Source organism: Colletotrichum siamense (genome assembly GCF_013390195.1).
Source record: "Colletotrichum siamense strain Cg363 chromosome Unknown KSG_Cg363_contig08, whole genome shotgun sequence".
NCBI lineage: Eukaryota > Fungi > Ascomycota > Sordariomycetes > Glomerellales > Glomerellaceae > Colletotrichum > Colletotrichum siamense.
The window spans coordinates 1,415,968-1,438,900 of record NW_023501021.1 but is presented as its reverse complement, the minus strand read 5'-3'; the positions used below and the strand labels follow the sequence as shown (position 1 = coordinate 1,438,900).

Below are 22,933 nucleotides of genomic sequence, written 5' to 3'. Positions count from 1 at the left end.
AACTCATCCCTGAATGTGCTTGTGAATGAATTTCTGCAGCCAATCTTACCGTCCGAGGACAGATCAAATGTGATCGTCAAGAAGTATGTCGCCAGTGCATGGCCGCTGGCATAATGTGCCTTCGTAGACGTCCAAAACAGTCGCGTCGGATACGAGCAATATCAGACAATGGCTTGCTTCAACCCAACTCAGATCGTCAGCAAGGCTCTGTTGAAGGAGCTCTGCTTGACTCACAGCCCCTTTCCGCCATCAATGAGCAGACCTCAGCGCCTCGAGAGTTGGGTGTATCTGGAATTGCCAATTCTCGACGTCAGACGTCGCCAACTGAGTCACAAGGGACTGCTGCTGGTACAACAGTACAACTGCAGGAGACAGACACCACGTCAAATCAATCATCTTCCGGAGTCAGCGAGACGAAGTTCTTGTACTCGCAAGCTGAAAGACTCCTCGCATTCTCGATGGAAGTCTGGTTTCAGGACAACGATTTTCCTGGGCGTCATATTATGGAAACGGTGTTGAAGCAGGTTAAAACAGCGACGGGGACGACACCGACAAGCAGGCATGCTCCGGAACCTGATTTCGCGAGGAGCAGGCCGTATCCGAGTGTCGAGCTTATTGACAGCATTTTAACTTGTGCGGAATATTCTTCTGATGGCAAGATATGGTTGCTTGATCAGCTAACATTGATGGATGTTAGGGAGGCCACAGAACATCGGCTCGAAATACATAGCAGATTTGCAGTCTGTGATTTCTCTTTCAACTTTGGAGGCTCAGTGGCTAGCGCTCCGCAATGGAAAAGCCAAAGAACCTTTCCGAAACCACTATATAGTCTCGGTCAACTACGCAGCGTGGTGCTTCATTGGCATCAAGATGGCTGAGACTACCAGTGACGATATTCATACGCACCTGAAATCGAGCAAAAGGTTCTACGAACAGAACATCATCTATGGTCTCCAGCGTATGAGTGTGGCCGACTTGCCAACCAATGCCCTCTTCCAGGCCCTCTTATCAGGGGTAAGCCTTTTCATACTATCATGGAGAAAACAAATGTTGACTGGGCGTTTCGGCATTAGGCGATGTTCGCTTTCAACGTCGGGTGCTTCGAGAGAGCATGGACTTTTAACGCGGCAGCCTGTCGAGTGTATGAAACTCTCCCACGCCGCGATTCCTCCGTGAGGGTTTCAGAAGCAATTCGTGCAGGCCAATCAGACACACAGCATGCCGTCGAGCTGTGCCATATTCTTGACAAAACCTTATCCCAGATCATGGATCGAGCACCATCGCTTGGTCCGGGGCGTATTCCGAAAACAACTGTTCCGCAGGATTTCATAGGTCCCGTTCAAGGCCTCTACAACCTGTTCTCTGGCATGGCTGAAGTTCAGGATGCGGTTGTTCGTGCTCTCCGGCATCCAAAGAATAGTAATGGCTACTCGGAGCAAGTTGAAAACTTGGAGCGCACGGTGCATGGGCTTAGGGGTGATTTGGAAAAGGTCAAGATTTCAAGTCTTGCCAATGATAAGGCATCTCGCTAATTTCAATTTGTAGTTTCGTTCCGCTTGCGAAACTGATCCGTTCTGGCCTGGCGAGGCTGCAGCAACGTCGTACGCTGCGTCTTCAATTATGGTCTCAGTTCTGCAACTCAATTTGTCGGCCTCGACGGACCCACTTAGGCAAAATGAAGTACTGGCTCATGCTCGGGACTCCCTGAGATATTTCCTTTCCGCTTTATCATACCTATCGACGGGACCAGACGGCTACGCCATCAGACTGTCCATCTCATGGTAATTAACTTCTGGCGTCTCCTCACTTTTCATTTCTGCTACAGGCTAACAATGGCGAGGAAACTACTGTTCTATCCGATGAACCCATACTTCACCCTCTACGCATTCATGCTTGCACATAATGACGTTGAGACATATCTTCTCCTGTCGGAGATAACACAGGGACTTTTGAATGAGACATGGGACAACGAGCCCTTCAGCGAATTCATTTTGCTGTTGTCATCGCTCATGAGCTTGGCTTCCAAGATGTTCTCGACTCAGTCCGGTTTCAGCCAACGAGCCGAATGTCAAGTTTCATTGAGTGCCGACAGTCTGACCACTGCCCGACTAGGTCCGTTGGTTTTGGATGGGGCAATTGTAGAAGAAGAACTATTCAGTCATCCGATCGAGTGGAACGAGGAGGGAATGTCTTTAGCTGATTCTCTCGCGTTGATGGTTGACTGGGACGTGCCAATGGTTGGACGTGAAAGCCACTCTAAGTCCCCACCCCAACTAATGGAATACCCCTACATATAGGATAGCGCTAAAACTGCGTTTATTTATGACTTACCTCTTATATCTATAACTTTATTAATACGTTTTTATACTACTACTATTAAATTAAATATTTTAAAACATACTATTATACTTAGTATAGCTATATATAATAAGAGTTATATTATCTTAGTTATTATAGCTATATATAGTAGTAAATCTTTTTAATAAGCTTTAAAGCTATAGGGAGTGCTATTTTTAACTATTTATTATAAGATAAATAGTAGTTATACTAAAAATAAAGTATAAGTATTTAAGTAATACTTCTTACTAAAGTAAGAGGTTTATCTAGCTAGCTAGGTATTAATATAAACTATAATAAGCTTTATATTAAATTACTATTATATCTATATCTTTATAATATATATATTTTATATTAGTAGTAATACTTAACTTCTTAATAAGAAGTAAATAGAGGGATTTTTATATTATAATTTATTTTATAAAATAATAAGAGCTAAAAAAATAGATATAAAGAGGGTAAAAGGTATTATAGAAGATATTATAAAGTAGTTCTTTAAGATATTTTAACTTTTAGATATTAAGATAATCTCTATAAACTTTTAATAGAATATAGATAAAATAGGTATTACTAAAAGTACTTAAAAGGATTATTTAGTAATAAGATATACTAAGAAGTTTTTAATTTTTATTTAGAGTAATAAAAACTATACTTAGATATTAATTATTAAGTATATTTTTACTATTAATATATTACTACCCCTTTTTATTATCTTTAAAAAGAAGACTATATAGTAGTAATAGTTTTCTAATAATCTTTTTAAATTTAAGTAATAATAATTTATATTATTAGTTAATAACTAAACTTTAAATATTATTAGTTTTAAGTAGTTAAATAAAGTATTTATCTTAGGTATTATTATAGAAGTAAAGAGGTTATATTTAAAGCATCTTTTTATTATTAATAGCTATAGAAACTATATATCTAATAATTTTATATAGTAATATTATATTAATAATATTTATTTAGTATACTTATCTATATATTTATTTTATATTATATAGCTACTTAATATATTAGTTTTCTTACTTCTAAAAGTAATATATAAGTATTAGCTAGTAGAATAGAACTTTTTACTAAATTTAATACTAATTAGTAAGTAGAACTTCTTATAATATTATTTATATATAAGATCTAAAACTATATAACCTTATATTATTAAAATAAAGTAAGTAGTAATTAGATTATAGTTTATTAATATTATAAAACTACTAATAAGTAAGTTTATATATAAACTAGCTTCTATAGATATTTTAAAAGCCCTCCTATAGAAAGAGAAGGTTATAAATAATTAAAATATTATATTAATATTAAAAAGAGTTATATTTAAAATACTAAAATTTTCTATTAATTTATAGTAATATAAATAGTTATTTTATAATAAGTTAAAATTAAAGCTAAAATAAGTTAATTTAGTAGTTTATTAGCTATTTATATTAAAAATAAGTAAATATCTTAATATTAATAATATAGTTAGTATTAATAATTAATAAATAATTAAAGTATTATAAGCTTAAGTAGTATTATTATAGCTTTAGAAATATACTAAAGTTAAACTAGATATAAATAAGCGTTTTATAATAATTAACTAGATTATTAAGAAAAAATAGGAGGTTTAGAATAATCCTAATAAGCTAGAAGTAGTATTATCTAAAAGTAAATCTTTTAATAATAAGGAGAGTATAAAATTATATATTTATATTATAGATTAATTAAGATATTTACTAATATATTAAAATATAATTATTATAGTGTAGGTATAAATATATAATTTTCGCTATCCTATATATAGAGGTGTTCTGTTAGTTAGAGTGGGGATATTAAATTATAGGGGTTAAAATAGCGCTTCTTAGCTACTAGGGGGTAGCTTAAATAAATAGATAATCTGCCTAATAAGAGTAATAGGCCCTGCGAAAACTATACATAGAGTTTTTGCTTATACCTAAGGATATATAGTTAATATATATCTAAGTTAATTTATTAATTAACAGTCTGATTTATATTAACTAATATATTAATAAGCTATTTATAGTACTAAAGAATAGCTTATAAGTATATAATAATATCTCTAAATAGTAAAAAGATCCCTCTAAAAAGTATAAGAAATTAGGTTTTTTAGATTAACTAAGTTTAAGCTTTCTATTACTCCTATTAGTTATAGTATACTATAGACTTTAAGAGGTTCTCTAAAAGCGCTATTTAGGCTTATAAGTCTGCTTTTTAGAAGCTTATAGCGCTTCTAAGACTCTTTTATATCTCTAACTACTTAATATAAAGAAATATAATTATAATAGTTCTCTATAAGAATAATATAGAGACTCCTTAAGTAATAGGACTTATAGATCTCTCTTAAGCGAATTATACTCTCTATAATAAGTTTAGAGTAAACTATAGTTTCTTTAAAAAGGAGTAGAATAGTGTAATAAAAGGTATATAAGAGGTTTAGTAGTTTATAAAGGAGATAGTATCTATAGAGCTTCTATAGTATTACTATACTATTAATATAAGTATTAATAAGTAGCTTTATAAACTAAAGATTTATATTAACTATAGTAAGGGAGAATAAAAGACTTAAGTAATCTCTAAATATATAATAATAATTATAGCTCTTAATTAAAAGTTCCTCTTAATAAAGAAGAATATAGAGGTATAGATCTCTTAATAAGAAAATATAATTTATAAGGGGTAAAGCTATAAAGTTCTAAATAACTTAGACTCTTTAATTTAGTTTCCTAAATATATTAATATACTTACTTAGAGCTACCTTAATATATAGATATCTATTTATTATATAACTAAGCTTCTCTTAATAACTTAATAAAACTTTATAGTTAGTAAAGTTATCTCTAATGCTTAAATATATCTTATATACTTTAAAACTACTCTATAGAAGTTTAAAGTAAATAGAGGTATATTTAGCTTTATAGTTTAAGATAGAGAACTTTAACTAAATAAATCTAAGTAACTTAATAAAATAACTAACTATAGAATAAACTATAGAAGAAGCTTCTAAAGAGGATAAAACTTAAAATAACTCTTAGTAGTAATAAGAACTTACTAAAAGTAAGAAGAATCTCTTTTAGATGCTTAAAGTATAGAGAAACCACACTATAAACTATATTATAATATATATACTCTCTCTAAATACTTTTATATTAACGCTATAATTTAACTAAAAGTATAAGTATTTTAAATAGTTATTTAATATATCTTTAATAGAAGAATAGAGAATAATAAAGCTTTTATAAAGTATATCTATAAGGTAATAAAGTATACTTTAGAGTTAGTATAACTCTATAAGAGAGCTAAAAAGTATATTAAAGTAGTATTTATAATATTAGGAGAATACTCTCTTATAAGATTTATAATATTAAACTTAAGCTTTATAATATATATATTTAATTATATAAGATAGTTTACTACTTTATAAGGCGTTTTAGTAGGAAACTTCTTATAAGCTAAAATATATAAAGTCTCTATTAAGGTATATAGTATAGCTAAAATCTTAGTGAAAAGTATAAATAGTATAATAAAACTATAACTATTTAATATAGCTTTATATCTTAAACTTATTAGTAATTTAGTATCTCTATAAAAGTTATACTAAAGAGGGATATAATAAGATATAAGTTTTAATAATAACTATCTATAGAAGTTAGACTATATATTCTTATACTTATTTAAGAATATTAATAACTAATATATTCTTAATTATAGACTACTTAATAAAGTAGCTCTTATTATAATTATACTTTTATTAGCCTTTATATAAGATAAAGCTTTAAAACTAAGAAGAAAATATAGCTATATAACCTTAATATATTATAAACTTATTAAGAGATTAGTAAAGCTTTAGTATTAGAGGCTTAGATACTTAAGGCTAAAAGCCTTCTAGTATCTATCTAACTTTATAAGAGGGGTCTAAATATTAAATAGGTATTTAAGAATCTTAACTATTAACTATAATATATATAGGTAAAGGAAGTTATATTACTAAGTGTAATATATACTAAGAGAAGTAGTTATATAAGCCCTTCTAAATAAGAGAATTACTTTAGATTTTTATAACTATAAAGAAGGATATAAAAGTTATACTTTAAGTATAATTATTATTAATAGAGCTTTAAGCTTAGTTTAAAACTTCTATTTAAGAAATAAGAAGATAGATTTACTTTTTAACACTTTAAATAAGTTTCTAAACTACTTTTAAACTATATTTAGTATTTAAGTTAAGGAAATTAAAGTAGATAATAAAATATTAAAGTATAAATAGGTTAGAAAAGAACTACGTATAAGAAGTATTAAGATTAAGCTATCCTCTTTATATATATAGGTATAAAATAGAGGAGTAGAAAGAGTAGCTATAGCTATTAAGTAATATATAAGAGTAATAATAATAAATATAAAATTATTAGATATATTCTAGCTAGAAATTAGTAAAGTAGCTATATATATATATAACTATATATTAGTAATAAGTTAAAGATAGAAGACCTTATATAAGCTTTTTTATAGCTATTTTTAGTTATAAGAAAACTTATATTTAGTATAGCTAGACCTTTTATATCTTTAAGTATATAGATACTATATATATATAATAACTAAAAATACTTAATTTAGAAGAAATAAATACTAGAAATTTATACTAAAAGTATTTATTAGTTTTCTTTTAAACTATATATTAAGTAATTCTTTTTATATATAGAACTTATTAAAAAGCAAAATATTTACTATATAAGATATAGTGTTTAATAAGAAGAAGTTCTATAGTAGAAATCTAATATATATAGTAGAAGAGTTCTATTATATAGACTTTAAAGTAATCTAAGAATATATTACTTAGCTTATTAAGGTATCTTATAGCACTCCTATAAGATAAAAAGCTAATAAAGAAGTAGATAAGATCTTTAATTATATTAAAACTACTATAAGAAAAGAGATTAACTAAGAATAACTAGAGAAGATAGCGCTATATATAAATATATAGTTTAAGCTTTAGTTAATATTACCTCTCTCTTTAAAACTAATAAGCCTATTTATAGTACTTAGTAAAGCTTTTTAAGGAGTTTCTAATATAAAGAGGTGAGAAATAAGCTTATTAGTAATAAAAGTAACTCTTAAAACCTTATTTAAAGTTATATTCTTAGTAAGAAGTAATCTATATAAGAATTTTTATACTTTCTAGAGACTAAATAGCTTAAGTAGCTTATATATATAGCTTAGCTAGCTTTATATAGCTATAAGGGAAGATTAATCTATAGATATAATAGAAAAGCTATAAAGTAAAGAAATAGAGATTAAAAGCTTAAAAGCTTCTAGAAAAAGCTTAGAGAAGTATAAAATACTTTTTAGAAGCTCCCTCTTATTAAGAGTAGCTTAGTCTATATATTTACGCTTTATAAGTACTTATTAGTAAGAGTTACCTCCCCTCTTAATATTATATTAGTAATTCTTAAGTTAAGAAGAATAGCTAAACTATAAGAAGAAATATAATCTTTTAAAGCTTAACTACTACTTTTTAGTAGAAGGTTTCTTATAAGTAGAGAAATCTTACTTATAAAGTTATAAGAAGTCTAAGTTATAAAAAGAAATTATAAGAAACGCTTTAAGAGATTAATAAGTCTTTAGATATTATTAAGTATATATTTATAAGCTTAATAAGTATAGTAGACTTATAAAGCTAAAAGCTTATTTAGTAATTTAAGGAGATTAATAAATAAAAGATACTTAAGATACTTATACTATAACTCTTATAAAAATATTATTTTAAACTCTAATAGCTATAATAAACTACTTTAACTTAAAACTTCTCTAATATAATATAGTAAATATATTTATATATATTAAGCTTAATAAGATAGTATATATAAAGTTTCTACTTAGCTATAAGAAGCTTAGAAAGGTACTTAAGTTTAAAAAGGCTTTATATAAACTTTATTAATCTCCTCTCTTATAGTAGTATTATCTTAAGAAAGGACTAAAGGAGTTAAACTTCTTATAAATAATAAGAGAGGATTACTATTAGAGAAAAGGTTAAATATACTTCTTCTTTTATATAGATAACTATATACTTACTTACTTAATAGCTTCTTAAAAAGAAGCTAAAGAAGTAGTTAAAGAACTCTAAAAGAGATATTATTTTAAAAGTAATAAAAACTTATAATAGTTTCTTAATATTAAAGTTCTCTATAATTAAAAAATAAGAAAACTCTAGCTCTTATAATTAGTTTATATAGAAAAGGTAAGAAGACTCTTCTTATTAAGATACTCTTTAAAGATATAAAATAGAACCTCTATAAAGTATATTAAGCTACTTTTATATAAAGAAGAAGCTTTAAATAGTAAAGTTAATCTCTATTAGAGAAAGGTAAGGATTATCTTATATATAGTAGTAATAATAAGATTAGATCTTATATTTATAGTAAGTTATCTAGCTTATTTTAATTAGAATTTTAAACTAAAATACTAATAAGCTATAAATTAAGCTTTATAGTATCTCTATAAGATATACTACTTATATATTAAATATAGAGTTAAAGCTAAAAACCTATATAATACTTTTAAAGTAGCTTTTAATATAAATATTAGTAATAATACTTTAGATTAAAAGAGCTCTTAAAGATTTATAATAAAGCTCTTTAGAGGTATTATTATATAGAAAGTAAGTAAATAAATAACTATAATAACCTTAACTATAGAAGTAAAGCTTTTTTTATTCTTATTTATAGCTTAAGAAGTAATATTTATAAGCTACTTTATAATATCTCTCTAAGTATAACTCCTTAGAGAGATAAAATAAGAAGTATCCTTTTAACTTATAAAAAGTACTTTTATAATAATATAAATCTAATATAATAACTAATAAATAGTTAAGCTAGTTATTAAGAAGCTTATCTATCTCTAAATAAGGTTATACTATATTAATATTTATAACTATTAGCTTTATTAAGAGATCTATAAGAAGTATATATTAGTAGTATATACTCCTTTTATATAGCTAATAGTAGATAGTTTTATAAAGTCCTTCTTATAGTAAGCTTTTAAGAACTTCTAAGTATAACTAGGAATAGCTAGTTAAGAAGAAACCTTTAAAAGAAACTATACTTTTAAGCTTAAAAGAAATAAAGAAAGCTAGAGGAAAGAAATAGAGAAAGAAGATATTTAAAATAACTTTATATAATAAGTATAAAGAATTATAAAAATAAGGAGTAAAAAGTATAAAAAAACTTCTATTTAAAGTAGAAAACTATTAAAGAGACTAAATATCTATAGGTTTATAGCTTAAAAGTAAAACTATTTTAGGCTAAAGCTTTTAAGATATTAAGAAATTATAAAATAAGAATATTTAAATACTTTTAGGGGTAGGAATAGAGAGGATAGCTTTATAAGAAGTAGCTAAAGAGATAGTTAACTTAAAGGTATTAAGCTAGTTATAAAACTTCTTAAAGTTAATATAGCTAGATTTAGAGGTATAGAGGAGAGTATAGTTAAGGTTATAGTAAGTAGCTATAATAGTACTTTAAGTATAACTTAGAGTAGAGTAAAAACTAAAGAAAACACTTAAAAGAGTAAGAGAGGTATAAATTAAAGTCTCTAGATAAAGAGGAAATAAGCTAAGAGGAGGTATAATAGTAAGGAGTATAAGAGCTAGAGTAGAGTAGTAAATATATAAAATATATTTAAGAGGGGTAATACTTTACTTCTTAGTAGCTTTATAGGCTATAATAACCTTATAAGTAGTATCCTAAAGGTCTTCTTAAGTAATACTAATTCTCTATAGAAAAATTAATAACTATATAGAAATACTTAATAGGAGATAATTTATACTTTAGCTGAAATAGATTTATTACTTTTAGTATGCTTTTTTATTTTATAGAGCTTATAATAGAAGGTAATAATCTCTTTAGTATTTATAAAGTAGCTACTACTCTTTATATAGTAGTAGTAATAAGTGTTTTTATTAAAGAGGTAGTAGCTAAAGTATAAATAGCTTCTACTAAAGGAGAGAGAGTAGTTAAAGTAGGGTTTATCTTCTAACTTAAGAGAGGAGTTTATAGAGTTAAAAGGGTTATTAGTATTTATAATAACTTTACTCTCTTCCTCTTCTTCCTCTTTATTAATAGTAATAATAATAATAGTCTTTATATTAATATAAATAGCTTAAAGGGTAGCTTCCTCTTTTTCTTACTTTTTTTTCTTAGTAGTAATATATTTAATAAGGTGTTTAGTAGTATAATTTTTCTTTTTTTATTTAGTGAGGGAGAAAGTGAGAGCTTTAGCTTCTTTAATCTCTTTCTTCTCTTTAGCCTCTTTTTTAGCTTAATATTAGATATTAAAGAGGTAGTTATACTTCTTTTTAATAAGAGTCTCTTTAATTTAGCTATTATTAAGGTTTTCCTCTTTAATAAGCTAAGTAGTAAGGTGTTTAGTATAGCTAGAAAAGTAAGTAAGTAAAGTAAAGATAGAAGCTATAAGAAGAAAATTAATAATAAAAGATATTTATAAAAAGAGTGTAAACTAATAGCTAGAACTAATAAGAGAGGCTAGTTTATCTTCTTTAGAGTTATTAGAGAAATTAGAGAAAAAGTAAGCTAAGTAATAATACTTAGAGGTTTTAAGCATATATATATAGCTAGTATAAGAGGTAATAAAATAAGCTTTATATTTAGTATTAAAAGTATTATAAGAAGATATTATAAAGTATTTAATTTATTTAAAATAAGTATTAATATAGTAGTAAAAAAGTAGTATAAGGATAATATATAATTTATAAAATCTTAAAAACTAAAAAAAAAAGGGAAGAAAAATAATAAGAAGTATAAGTAGTAAAAAATTATTTACTTACTTTCTTATTTTTAAGGAGAGCTAAAGTAGTTAGCAAAACTATAACTAATTAAAAGCTTTAAGCTAGTTAAATAAAGTAGAAAATATTTTATTTTATTACTCTAACTATTTATAGTAAAAAAAGCTATTATTTTATAACTTATAAAACTATTAAAACTATAATAATAAGAAGTAATTAAAGCTATTTAGAAATACTTAATTAAGCTATAGGGATAACTACGTAATTATACTAATTATCCCTAAGGGGGTGTGTTAGATTATAGGGGTTAAAATAGTGCTTCTTAGCTACTAGGGGGTAGCTTAGATAAATAGATAATCCGCCTAATGAGAGCGATAGGCCTTGTAAAAACCACGCGCAGAGTTTTTGCTTATACCTAAGGATATGTAGTTAATACATATCTAAGTCAATTTATTAGGGGACTTAATAATTAGAATACCACACTAAAAGTCAACATCTCAAAAGCTATTGATAAGATGATTCTAAGGCATATGTAGAATATCTGTCGCTATTTCTGTGTGTTACTTGAGCTCATAATTCGCCCCATGATGAGGGGGCCTATTTAGGTGAGTCTGTAAGATCTCAGACGACCTGGAAGTTCGATCATCTCATAAGGTATTGAATGATAGACTTAGTTAGATTGATTGGGAAATTTGTTAAATATGGGCCGGCAGAACTTATTGCCTTCGCTGGGGATATTGTATAGGCCGCACGGAAACTTCCTAAAACGGCAATGCCCAGCTCCATCTGAACAGCTGACGGTTCGGGTCCCCAAGACGGTGCAAGTATTTATCTCAAAGAAAACCTTTGCTTAAACTTCTCTTTTTGACCTGCAGTGAAAAATTACAATCACCAATCGGTTACTTCGTTATCAACCGCCATGCCTGTCTCTCCCGAAGCCCTCACCCTCACCCTGGCAGGGTTCATGAGTGGTCAGTTTTCAAGCTACTTCGTTCACCCAGCAAATTTTAACGTTCCAATGCCACAGGTTACTACTTCAGTGGCGCTTTTGTCTTCATGCCCGCGGTTCAGAAGGCGCCGTCCCCTCTGGTCGCTCAGCAGTGGAAACGCGCCTGGGACGTCGGCCGCTACGTCGGGAAGGTTGTCGTCACTGGCACTGCTGCCAGCTTCGCCTACTTGGCCTACGAAGAGCCCATGAAGGCTGGAAATCTTCGATTTCAGCTGTTTGCTGCTGCGGCCGGGTTTGTTGGGGCAATAGTGCCATACACCATCTTCGTGTCGTACCCGTTCAACGAGGCCATCAACGGGCAGCTTGGAGCGAATGGGGGCGAGAAAACGGACCTGAAGAAGCTTGTGGCAGACTGGGGACGCACTGATTGGAAAAGATCTTTGCTTGCATTTGTTGGGACTATTGTGGGACTTTGCGGTGTGTTGGCGTGAAGTCGGGGCTCAGCGGACGCTTCAACATTAAGTTTATCAAGAAAGGCAACATCCATCGCACTAGTGTCTTGGATCAGTATTTATACACATGGGTCATAGTTAAAGTGAACATATATAATCTTTGTGAAACCAGTGCAGGAGTAATTAAGAATGATGGTGCCAAAGAGCATGGCACTGCTTGACGCTCAACTTCCCAACTCATAGTGTAGTCAAATCATATCTACAGTGTTTGCTGGAAAAGGCTCATGTCTGCTTTGTTTTGTATTGCAAGTCATTGTTCGAAATCAGCACCCAATCTGTGTTGGTCCGATCTTCACATCAACCGCATAGCCGAGAGCAAGGCTCTTTTCCCATTCGCCTATCGAAAACTAAGGTATAAAAACTGAATGACTGTGATGATCAACGGGCACAACACATAGTACTTAAAGTATTCCGAAATGCCAGGTATGAGGGTGACGAGACTCCATCCTAGTAGAATTGCGAAGAGCAGAAAGCAAAGCAATGTCATTTGGAATTTTGACGTCCGGCCATCACCGATGTACAGTCCGAGAGTAACTGCAACAAACAAATTCAGAGGATGTACGGCAAGAGCCGAGAAAACAGAGCTTTTCAGCAACATAGAGGGCCGGTTGAAGTCTGGGGTAAGAATGAGTGGACTCAATATAAGAAAACAGAACACGGCAGCGACCAGAAAGAGAAACTGCAAAAAGAAAAACCACATGACAATGGTCATCCACTGTGACCGCGAGAAGCGGAAAGACAGTGACGCCCGCATGTCTATGTAGTCTATCCCCGCGACGGTCTCTTGATTCGGCAAGGTGACAATTCCATCACCAATATCAGAGAATACCGGTGCCGAACATGCTGGCTTCGACGGGGGGTTGGCGTATGTACCTGTAACATCCTCTGGAAACTGCTGAAACTCATCTAGTGGGATCGCTTCAAACTCAGTTTCTGCAGAGTTTCGTTCCCCAGCTGAGAGATTGACCCTCAACTCTGGCCCAATACCTTGGAGGATGCTTGACACACGGTCTATTACAGCAGTGCTTGTTGCCTGATTTGCGGTTATCTCTGCTTGATGAGTTAATCCTTGATCTTGCAAAGCTCGAGGCTTTTAGTTACCAGCTCGATATGAAGCAAGTAGAGACACTGCATGTGTGATAGAGTCCTCGTGTTCTCCAGCTAGCTTCTTCCTCGACTTCCTTTGTCTCCTGATGGTGGCGAAAAGTGCTAAACAAACTGCCGTGATTGGACCCAATAGAAGGAAGACGGCAAGAACCTGACCAAAGCCCCACTCGTTTTCCGCGCCGAGAACGTCGGCAGAGCCGCGCGCCATAAAAAGACGAGCTGTACCCCAGAGCGAGGAAATGAGAAGCCAGAAGATCTGCACATTTTCGTCAATAAACGTATGTGCAGTTTGGTAGTTCGGTCCCTGCGACATCTCTCAGCGTGGAATGGGTAGTACTCACATCTGACATTTCGGACAGAAGCACATCCAGGTACAGTTTGACAACCAGATATAGAGCAACCATCACGTCTAGAGGCCTAAACACGGACAAGAGCTTCCGTCGCAATGCCGTAGTTCCGAAATGGGGATAGCGTCTGGCCGTGGCAGTGAGACAAGACGCTGCCCAGTGGCCAAGCTTCTGTCGAATAGTTTTCTTGGTCATCTTTGAAAGCGCGCGGAACATTTTGACCGAGCGAGTGAAAAAGCTGAATATTAGCAGCACTATTGACAAAATGGATGAGTCGTAGGCTGTAGTGGCTGAAGGCTTCAGTTCCCTGCCATATTCGTCCTCTTTGAAATTGCAATGATACTTATCACTTCCACCTATTTGCCCGCAAAGCCGACCTTCCCACGCGGATTGAATTGACTTTTGGCTGAAGAAGCAACGCGCATTCGAAGTGGGCACGCTTGCGGTGCCTTGCGTCTCAACAAGTCTTGCATCCCAGTTGAAATACCCCGTTGGCCATATGGCTATGATCAAGCCGACCAGCAAGATTATCATCAAAATCATGCGGAAATTTCGCTCCATTTGGTGGTGGTACAAGTACTCTCGTAGGGCTGTGAGGCAGGCGGCATGCGTAAGGGCTGAAAACCAGGCTAGGTAGCTAATGATCTGCCAGTGATATGCCGACATGTAGCAAGTTAAGCCGACGAAGCTGCTGAATAGGAGCCCGAAACCAGTCAAAAGCTGGACATCGCAGAATTTGAGAAGGATCTATTCATTCGATTTTAGCGAAGCTTTTGAGGAAGACGATGGGCATTCGAAGACCTTTGTTGAGGCTACATTCCAGTGTGAATGATGGCCAAGATGTCGGCGAAGACCCGAGAACAGGTTGATAGTCTTGACATCTATGGGATTCGGCTTCCAGCTATGTCGAAACTTGTCTTTCTTATCTCGTCTTGGGTTGGCGAGTGGATCGGCGGTGGGGTCGAAGGCTACACAGTAGCGGAAGATGACGAGCAAGACCACGAGCCACGCTGTCGCTACAAATCCTACTAATACCTGGGGGGGGCGACACACTTGTCAGCATCTTTTCTAAAAGCCTTCTTCATGATTTATTCGGCGCCAATAACGCCTGCCTACCCCGATACCGCCAACGTCTGGGTTGGCTAGCAGTTCTTCTGGTGCATTGGCGCAATCCTTGTAGCAATTCGGGCTCTCTGGCTCCTGCCGTCGAAGAAAGGCGTCTGTCATCGGAGAGACCTATGAGGACCATTAAGGAAAGGTAATGTCCGCGCTGGACAGGATCGCAGAGAACTGGGGAGGCCATGCTATATATCTCCACCAACCTTGGCGCATTTTTATTCGGTCACTCTCCCTGCACCGGCTCCCTCGTCACAACAGCAGGCTGGGCAAACAAGAAGCAACCCAAGGCGTGTTCTTATTGGAGACTGCTTACGTGCGTTCTATTAGCCTGGGTTCACAGCAGAAAATTGAAGACACATCCACGTCATCATTGTCTTAAAGCTTCTCAGCCGCAGCCTTGCCGGTTTGCTGTGCAACGATCGCACATAGCGGTGTGGAAGACAGCTTGTACAACCAGCCCCCTCATCACGTACACCTCATCTTCGGCCTAACTACAAGCTGTTCAAATCCAATTACTATCTTTTGTGAAAGAAATGGCTCATAAAATGCATTCATTCGTATGTTCACAGGCCTAGCATTTCTTGGCTTTGGTGGACGACTGCACAGCGGTCATAGTCACCCGGACCACACTCAGAAAGATCGATACTCTCTACAAATGAGTAATAAAACTTGTGGTTTAGCAAATTGCCCTAGAGAAAATTGGTGAATTTTGATAATCTTGGGTAGTGCAGTCGACCAGCAGCATGATATGACCAGAAAGTTTCTGGCAGAAAAAACAATGATTAATGTCACGACTCCTGCAACCAGTTTGAAAGCCACAAAGACAGCCCCCCAACTTTTACCTAGTGATCTAGCTCCTGATGAATGAACGCTTTGAATTCACTTAGTAAGTCACAAGTGTGACCAAACGGTGGGTAATTGATCAGGTACTACAGAGCTACAGTACAAAATGTGCGATGCAAATGATATGGGGCAAAGCTGGAGCCTAAGAACGTTGTCAGTTTTGGACTGGAGTGAGAGAAAATTCAGACCATTTACCGCAGTTCATTGCCTGATGAGACTAACTTATATGGCAGCATCGCTTGTCTCAAGCAACTGTGAAAGAAACGATGTACCAGAGGTGCTGGTGTAACAGCAATGGAGTAAGGGTCTCATACATCCGTAGCCCAGAGGTGCACTTGCATCTACTTCCAACGTCCTCTGAACCCTCTGGCGTATACTTACAACTTGATATCTACCTGTTCTCTCCTATCCCTTTGGCAAATAAACTGTTCCTTGGCAAAGGCCCGTTCGGACATTTCCTTTACACCCTCAACTTTGCTCTAGATATCATATAAAGCCCTATAGCCACGAACGACCGCTTTATGACCCGAGACGGTCGCCAACTGTGTTTTATGCAAGTCGAAAGTAATGTTGCCGGCGCCATTATGAGGCATGCTCTAGGTATGATTTACGGGCTGAATAGCTAATAACAGGCAGTAGAATATGAAAAGATTTGTGGCTGCTGATTGAGCATCCCGCAATGGACACCGCCCAGTAATGTCCATCTCTACCGCTAAAGGGAATTGTTAAGTAAGTTGCCAGTGACAAGTCCTTTCATATACTTACAAATTGAGGTTCTTTACTTGAGATTCACCCTCATTTACACAATAAATCTGCAGTTCATAGAAGGAACATTTCCACCTATCGTTGACTTCTGGATATCGTTCCTCTGTATCACCGCGAACATTCGTGCCGATAAACAAACATATGCAGCGTGTGAGACGGATCCGCTGTAAGAAGTTAGATCTGAGTTGCCCGCAGCCCCTCCTCAAAATTCTCATGAGATGCAAATCTTGACGCCACGCTGACCTCTTACAAGTACGGCCCCAAAACCTCCATCGTCCTCCCCCAAACCACCCCCTGCGCCCCCCTCAACTCCTCCAACACTCCTCCCCTCTCAACAACCTCACACCCCCTCCCCACCAAAAACAGCCCCCTCCCCTCCTCCCCTCCCGTCCCCTTCTCAACCTCCCCTTCCCCCCTCGGTCCCATCCCACCAAACCGTCCACTCGTCGCATTATAAACATGCCTCTCCCCCGCCTCCCTCCCGCCCGTCCCCAGCACCCAAAACACCGGCTTCAACAGCACAGTCACCGGCGCCGGCGACAGCCAGCTCGGCGCGTGGTACCGGGCCATATTCCCCGTGTCCACCGCCCCAGGCCAGTTATGCACAAACGTAATCTTGGCATTCTCCGGGTCGGAGGCTAGGCGGTCCAGGAAGAGCGTGTTCATGATGCTCATGTGCGTCTGCGAGCGCATCCCGCCAAAGTTGCCCGCCTTCCGGAGGTCCAGGTCGTCGACGAGGAGGTTCGTGGAGAGGAAACTCCCGCCCAGCACGGTGAGCACGCGCGGCGACGGGGAGGCGCGGAGCAGCGGGAGGAGGGAGAGGGTGAAGAGCATGCGGCCGTAGTACTGCAGCGCGTGGGTAACTTCAATGCCTTCACCTGTATCTGTACTCCACCGTTAACCAAGTACTCTATCACCACTCACGCAAAAGATACTCACCATTCCGTCCTCCAAAGGGCGCATATCCCGCCGTCAAACACAGCAAATCAATCTCTCCTCGTTCTCCTTGATGAACTCGCATACGCGCTTCACTTCAGAGAGCAGCGACACCTCCGCCTCGACCCACACGAGCTCTGCCTGCGTATTCTTGAGGCGCAGGGCCTCGAGAACGGGGCGCATTGCGGGCTCGCTGGCCTTGCGCCCGACGACGTAGCATTTTATAGGTAGGTTGAGCGAGACGAGCTCGGTGAGTGTGTATTTTCCGATGCCCGAAGTGGCGCCTACGAAGAGGGCTGTTTTGGGGACGGAGGAGGAGGTCAGGGCGGCATTGGAGGCGCGGACCTCGGTGAGGGAGACCATTATTGCGGTATTGGAGATGAAGCCCCTTGGGGTGATTTGGTGTCTGGATTATGGATTTACAAGATACGAATTGGATTGGGACTTTTGCAAGCTGGCAGAGGAGTTGTTTTATATCGCAAGTTACTAAGTACGAATCCTCGCATAGCCTCGCATTTCACATTGGGTTAGATGGTAAGCGGACAAGCCATGTCGCACTAGTCGGGTAGAGCCATGGAATGATATTCCTTCCGCTGCACGTTCGGGAGGAAGAACTTTAGAAGTGGCTTTTTTAATCAAATAGTGCGGCACGGATTGCAATGCAGTCTCGCCCGCTAAAGCCGAAACTCCGCCGTGGTGTGGATGCTTCGCATTCCCAATGCGGTATGCGAAGGATCCACTTTGGCCCGTCTGCGGTCGGGCGACGAACGGCGCCGGAGCCTACCGAGCCCGGTCTAACTCAGTCTGGCTCGGAAAGAATGCGAGCGTCCGGACAGTCTCCGGGACAGTGGGTGAGTAAGCGGGGTTTGGAAAGCATTCATCAGGGGTTTGAGTTACATTGGCCCTCACCGCGCGCGGTGGCCCCCTGGCCAATGATGTTCTCCATTCACGGGGGAGTCACTGTTTCGCGGCTGGCGGTACGCGCAGCCTGCGAGGGGGATTGTTTCGAGACGTCGATCATGGAAATGATATGTTCGCTTCTTGAAAGCGAGATTTGTTTGCCGGCAGAATGCAGTATGGGGAAATCGCGGCTAAGAGTGATCATAGAAAATCTTAGATAACAGCCGACATCCCCACGGTTGCGAGCGTTCTTCATCGGAGAGTTTACATGAGATTTTCATGTTGGTCGTGGTGGCTCACTTGGTGTCTTTTGGCAAGAAGCTTGGTTTGCTTATTTTCCTCGGCGGACAAGACCAGGCTTGCATTAGCGAGCGGGATGGAGTCAGCGGAACGAGGGCTGCGAGGCGCCAAGATGAGAGAGGCCAGCCAAGCGCCAAGAGGTGCTGAGCTTGGTGGAACAAGACGCCGAGAGATGCGACGCAACAACGGCCAATCGCCAATATTTTGCCCTGGACAGAATGCTGCCGTGTCATCGCAAGGGGAAATAACCACCTAGCTTTTGCGGAGAAGGTTCTTTCATGTTTGACAAGGGTGGACGGTTGGCGACGACGGCTCGTCATTCGAAGCCTCCATGACTGTAAGTGGTGAGACTTCCAAACACCGTCGCACACGCAGTGGTGCTGAACAGAGGCAGGATGGTTTCGAGTGGTTTGACAGAGGAGGACTCGTCCACCTGAGCCCAGACCTGAGAACTTCCTCCACAGAAGAACCTCTCAGCCTCTCCCATGAGCCAGGAGCATCCGCCTGATGGAAGCAAGATTTTCGGCGGTGGCGTGGCTTGCAAGACAAATTCAAGACTTTGTCGGAAAAGCAAATGTCTGGGCCAGTGAGCCCCTTTTCCGTTTGGGTTTTCACTGTTGTAGAAACGCCGGTTGTGATCGAGCCAGATCAAGGCAGCACACAGAGGGAGCCGTGAAGAAAGGAGGGACGCCTGTTTCCCTGTTGTGAGACATCTCGGGAGATTATGTGCAGTCTTGGTCATCGCCGAAGAGACGCTGGTCCCGCGGAAGTTGAGAGAACCGAAGGACATTCCGACACGACGGGAACGAGTATGGAGATGAGAAGTCGTTGGCTTGGCTAACACTGGCTTGTCCTCATGTGCGCGGTTTATGCGTCGCAAAACCAGGTCAGAAACCTGAAGCCATGGGGAGATGACGACTGCTTGGCTTCCAAGACGGCATTCGGTATCTGCCAAGGTGGCAGGCAAGATGATGTCGGTAGGTATGGTGACCGACGTCGCATTCAAATTGAGTGCCCTCGTGAGCGTCTGGGACGACAGAGCTGGGCGACTTGGCAAGCCGGCGGCGGTGGGGAGCATGGATGGGATACGGATAACGAAAGCGAACATGAGTGTAACTCTGGGCGGTGGCCGAATGACGCGCCGGGAGCCGAGTACGGGCCATGCGATGGTCGAGGCAAACAGAACACATCAGGCCTCCCCGCTGAACGACAGCGTGCCCTCTGTTCGTCGCGTGGAGTCTGGGAACCGGGTCTTCCGCAGTGGTTTCGTGGTTCTGAGTGGTGGCGGGCGCAGAAGAATGGGGATGGCTTCAACATGCCCCATGTCGTCGTCAAACATCAGACGCGATGCCGGTAGGCGATGGGACTTGGCGCGGTGAGGGGCGTCTGACGTTTGGAGGCGCGCCAAGAGGCTTCGAAGACAGGCAGGCTGTACCGACGGGAGGTCGAGACGACGGCGGAAAAGGTGCTAGGGATGGTATGGCTTGCAGGTGAGGCGCGTTGAGGCTTGACGGAGTATGCTGACTGGTGGAAGTGCTCGCAGACAGAGGCGGAGGGCGAGGGGGAGGGGCTGAAGAGAAGGCGAATGCAACGTGAAGTTGGTGATGGTCTGGAGGTGGAGGCGGATGGTTTGTCGCAGGCCCTGGAAAGGGTGAGACGCGCCCAGAAGAAATCAGGAGCTGCAAGACTTGGCGAGGCGCGGCCGGTGGTCAACTGGCCGCGTGTTAGTTGACGAGCAGCGCGTCCATCAGCAGGTCGAGGCGCTGAAGGAGAAATAAGCGAGGATTTTGCGGCGGGCAGGGAAGGGGCTTTCAGCGGCGTACCGCCTGGATGGTACGCTGCCACGCAGACGGCCAGCGGCGGCCCCTCCCACATCACGACCTGACACTGGGGGGGAGCTTAGTCAGGCAGCTTATTGCCCACAGAGACTGCAGCCACCAGTGGGAGCAGCGCAATTCAGGGTCTTGGGGCTGGACCTTTACCTCTGCAACCCCTGCCATCACCAGCGCCCTGGTTTGACTTGGCGGCCATTCAAGCTCTTGGCTCTGCAAAAATCAGGCGGTTTTTTCTTGCCCCTTCTTCCTGTCATCCCTTCTCGCACCCATCCCCACGGGATCCAATGACTTGATCTGTGCTAGCCTCATCACGAAATGTCTTCGTCAGGCCTCATTCAATCGTTCCTGCTGCCGGAGGCGTCGACTCTGCGACACTTGAAAGAAGAAGCTGCGGTGCCGGTGCCTCCTGCTGCGGCCTGGAACTGGCTGCTTCCTGTCCAGAGCGTCGTCTCAGTGCGCAGCTGCGACGGCTGGAAGGTACGAAAAGTGGACCGCCTCTTTCCCCCTGTGTCGTCCGAACACAGCAGGCAAGAGTCCGAGGAGGCAGGCGCTCCTGAGGCCTGTGCTGGGCGCCTCCTTCCAATGGACGCCGGCAGGCCCTAAAAGGCCTTAAGGTTTAGGGCGCTACCAACGGCCCATTAAGGTTTTTAGCTGTGAGCTGGTCCCTGACCGCCCTCCACTGTCAACCTAAGGTAACGCAGGAAAGGACTGCCACTGCCACGCGTGAGACGGGAACTGCCAAGCCTTCTTTCCCTCCCCTTCTTCTTCTGCTCCACCAAAAGAGAAGGTTAAGCTGCGGCAGGCATCGCACTTGCCGCCTTCCAGTCCAAGACTTCCTCCTACCTTACCTCAACCTGCTCACCCAGGAAGGCATGAAGCATGGAACACACGTGCAGAGATGTGTACGTACCTGTCTGCAACTGTGCCTCTCGATGGAAAGAGGGAAGGTCCAGTGGCCTCCCCCTCCCCACCTTCTGGTCTTGGGTGCATCTCTTGGACTTCTCTTGGATAGAGCCTCATTTCTTGTCCTTCTCTTGGAAAATTCCTCCCGCCCGCTTATTTCTCCAAACTGCACTTGAACGGCTGTTTGCCTAGAAGCAGATCATTTCGAATGCTTATTTTTAGTCCTCGCCTGCCGCCTCCGGGAAATCACCATCATGGCCTTTAAGGATCGCTCCCCATGGTGTTGAGCGCCGGTTGATCGCCTTCGTCTCAAGAGGAAGATCACCACCCAGCGCAAAGAACATGAACATGGGGACGGGGCTTCACCTCCGTCCGAACCAAGACTGTCGCTCGCCGCCACGTCGCGCTGCCTCATTGAGACTCGTGCTACGCATCCCCATGGATTTTCTGCTCGACCTTTTGCTGAGCCAAGCCTTCAACCGATAAAGTGGTCATATTCCCCACAGCCTTTCCAACCCTCCGGAGCCTGGCAGTTTCATCCTGGCGACGGACTCCCATCCTGTCAACCAGACCGGGGCCCTGGTCATTCCGCCCGCCGCTGCAAACGGCCCCTCTCCTCCGTCTCGACAGCCATCGCCCACTGCCGGGCGAGAACACACTGGCCACGGCCATGCTTGCGGTCCCATAGTCCAGATGGCATGCTGTCGCATTGGATGGAGAAGCTTGAACCGCCCCCGTCAGCACCGCCAGAAACACGCCTACGATACCATGGGAAACGGAGGCGCTCATCCCCAAACCCAAGGCACCCTTATCCTCGTTCTTCACTCGCCCACGGCTGCTCATTGCGCCCTCTTCGCCTCCCGCCTCCTCTCACAACCCTGGATGAAGCGCTTGCCAAGTCCCTCACCATCATTCCGTCCCTCCTGCCTCGTCCGCTCCGAGCATCTACCCATGGGTCGCTGTCTTTGATGCTATTTCTGGACTTTCGAGGGCGATCATCTCGATAACCATCCTTCAACTGACGACTCCAGCTCTAAACTATATAGACATCATGCCATCTTGACACAGACGTACTCTTTTTTCCTGGTTCATCTCGTTTCTTACCTCACCAACCTTTACCAACTTCACTTCTCTTCCCCGTTCGTTTCGTTTCTTCCCCTAGAGGGCTGGCCTTTACACTGTTTAACCAATAATTGACTTTTTTTTCTTACTACTCTTCTCTTCTCTCAATCTTTTGTAGGCCTTCACGAGCTGGTCCGTACCCTACCGTCCTTACA

The 22,933-nt window shown here is 39.3% G+C and overlaps 3 protein-coding genes across 3 annotated transcripts; 2 read left to right on the top strand and 1 right to left on the bottom strand.

The window, feature by feature from the left end:
- Positions 1-870: 870 nt before the first annotated feature.
- On the top strand, positions 871-1,532 carry CGCS363_v011999 (uncharacterized protein; the record flags this gene model as incomplete). The annotated part of the gene is made up of 2 exons (XM_036643848.1): positions 871-1,014; positions 1,074-1,532. 2 exons carry the CDS (start codon positions 871-873, stop codon positions 1,530-1,532), a joined length of 603 nt encoding a protein of 200 aa, XP_036490497.1.
- A 10,527-nt stretch (positions 1,533-12,059) lies between these two features.
- On the top strand, positions 12,060-12,580 carry CGCS363_v011998 (uncharacterized protein; the record flags this gene model as incomplete). The annotated part of the gene is made up of 2 exons (XM_036643847.1): positions 12,060-12,111; positions 12,168-12,580. The coding sequence occupies 2 exons, from the start codon at positions 12,060-12,062 to the stop codon at positions 12,578-12,580; spliced, it is 465 nt and encodes a 154-aa protein (XP_036490496.1).
- A 1,114-nt stretch (positions 12,581-13,694) lies between these two features.
- On the bottom strand, positions 13,695-18,081 carry andH (Oxidoreductase andH; the record flags this gene model as incomplete). The annotated part of the gene is made up of 4 exons (XM_036643846.1): positions 13,695-13,964; positions 14,050-14,802; positions 17,311-17,666; positions 17,763-18,081. 4 exons carry the CDS (start codon positions 18,079-18,081, stop codon positions 13,695-13,697), a joined length of 1,698 nt encoding a protein of 565 aa, XP_036490492.1.
- Between the last annotated feature and the right edge of the window lie 4,852 nt (positions 18,082-22,933).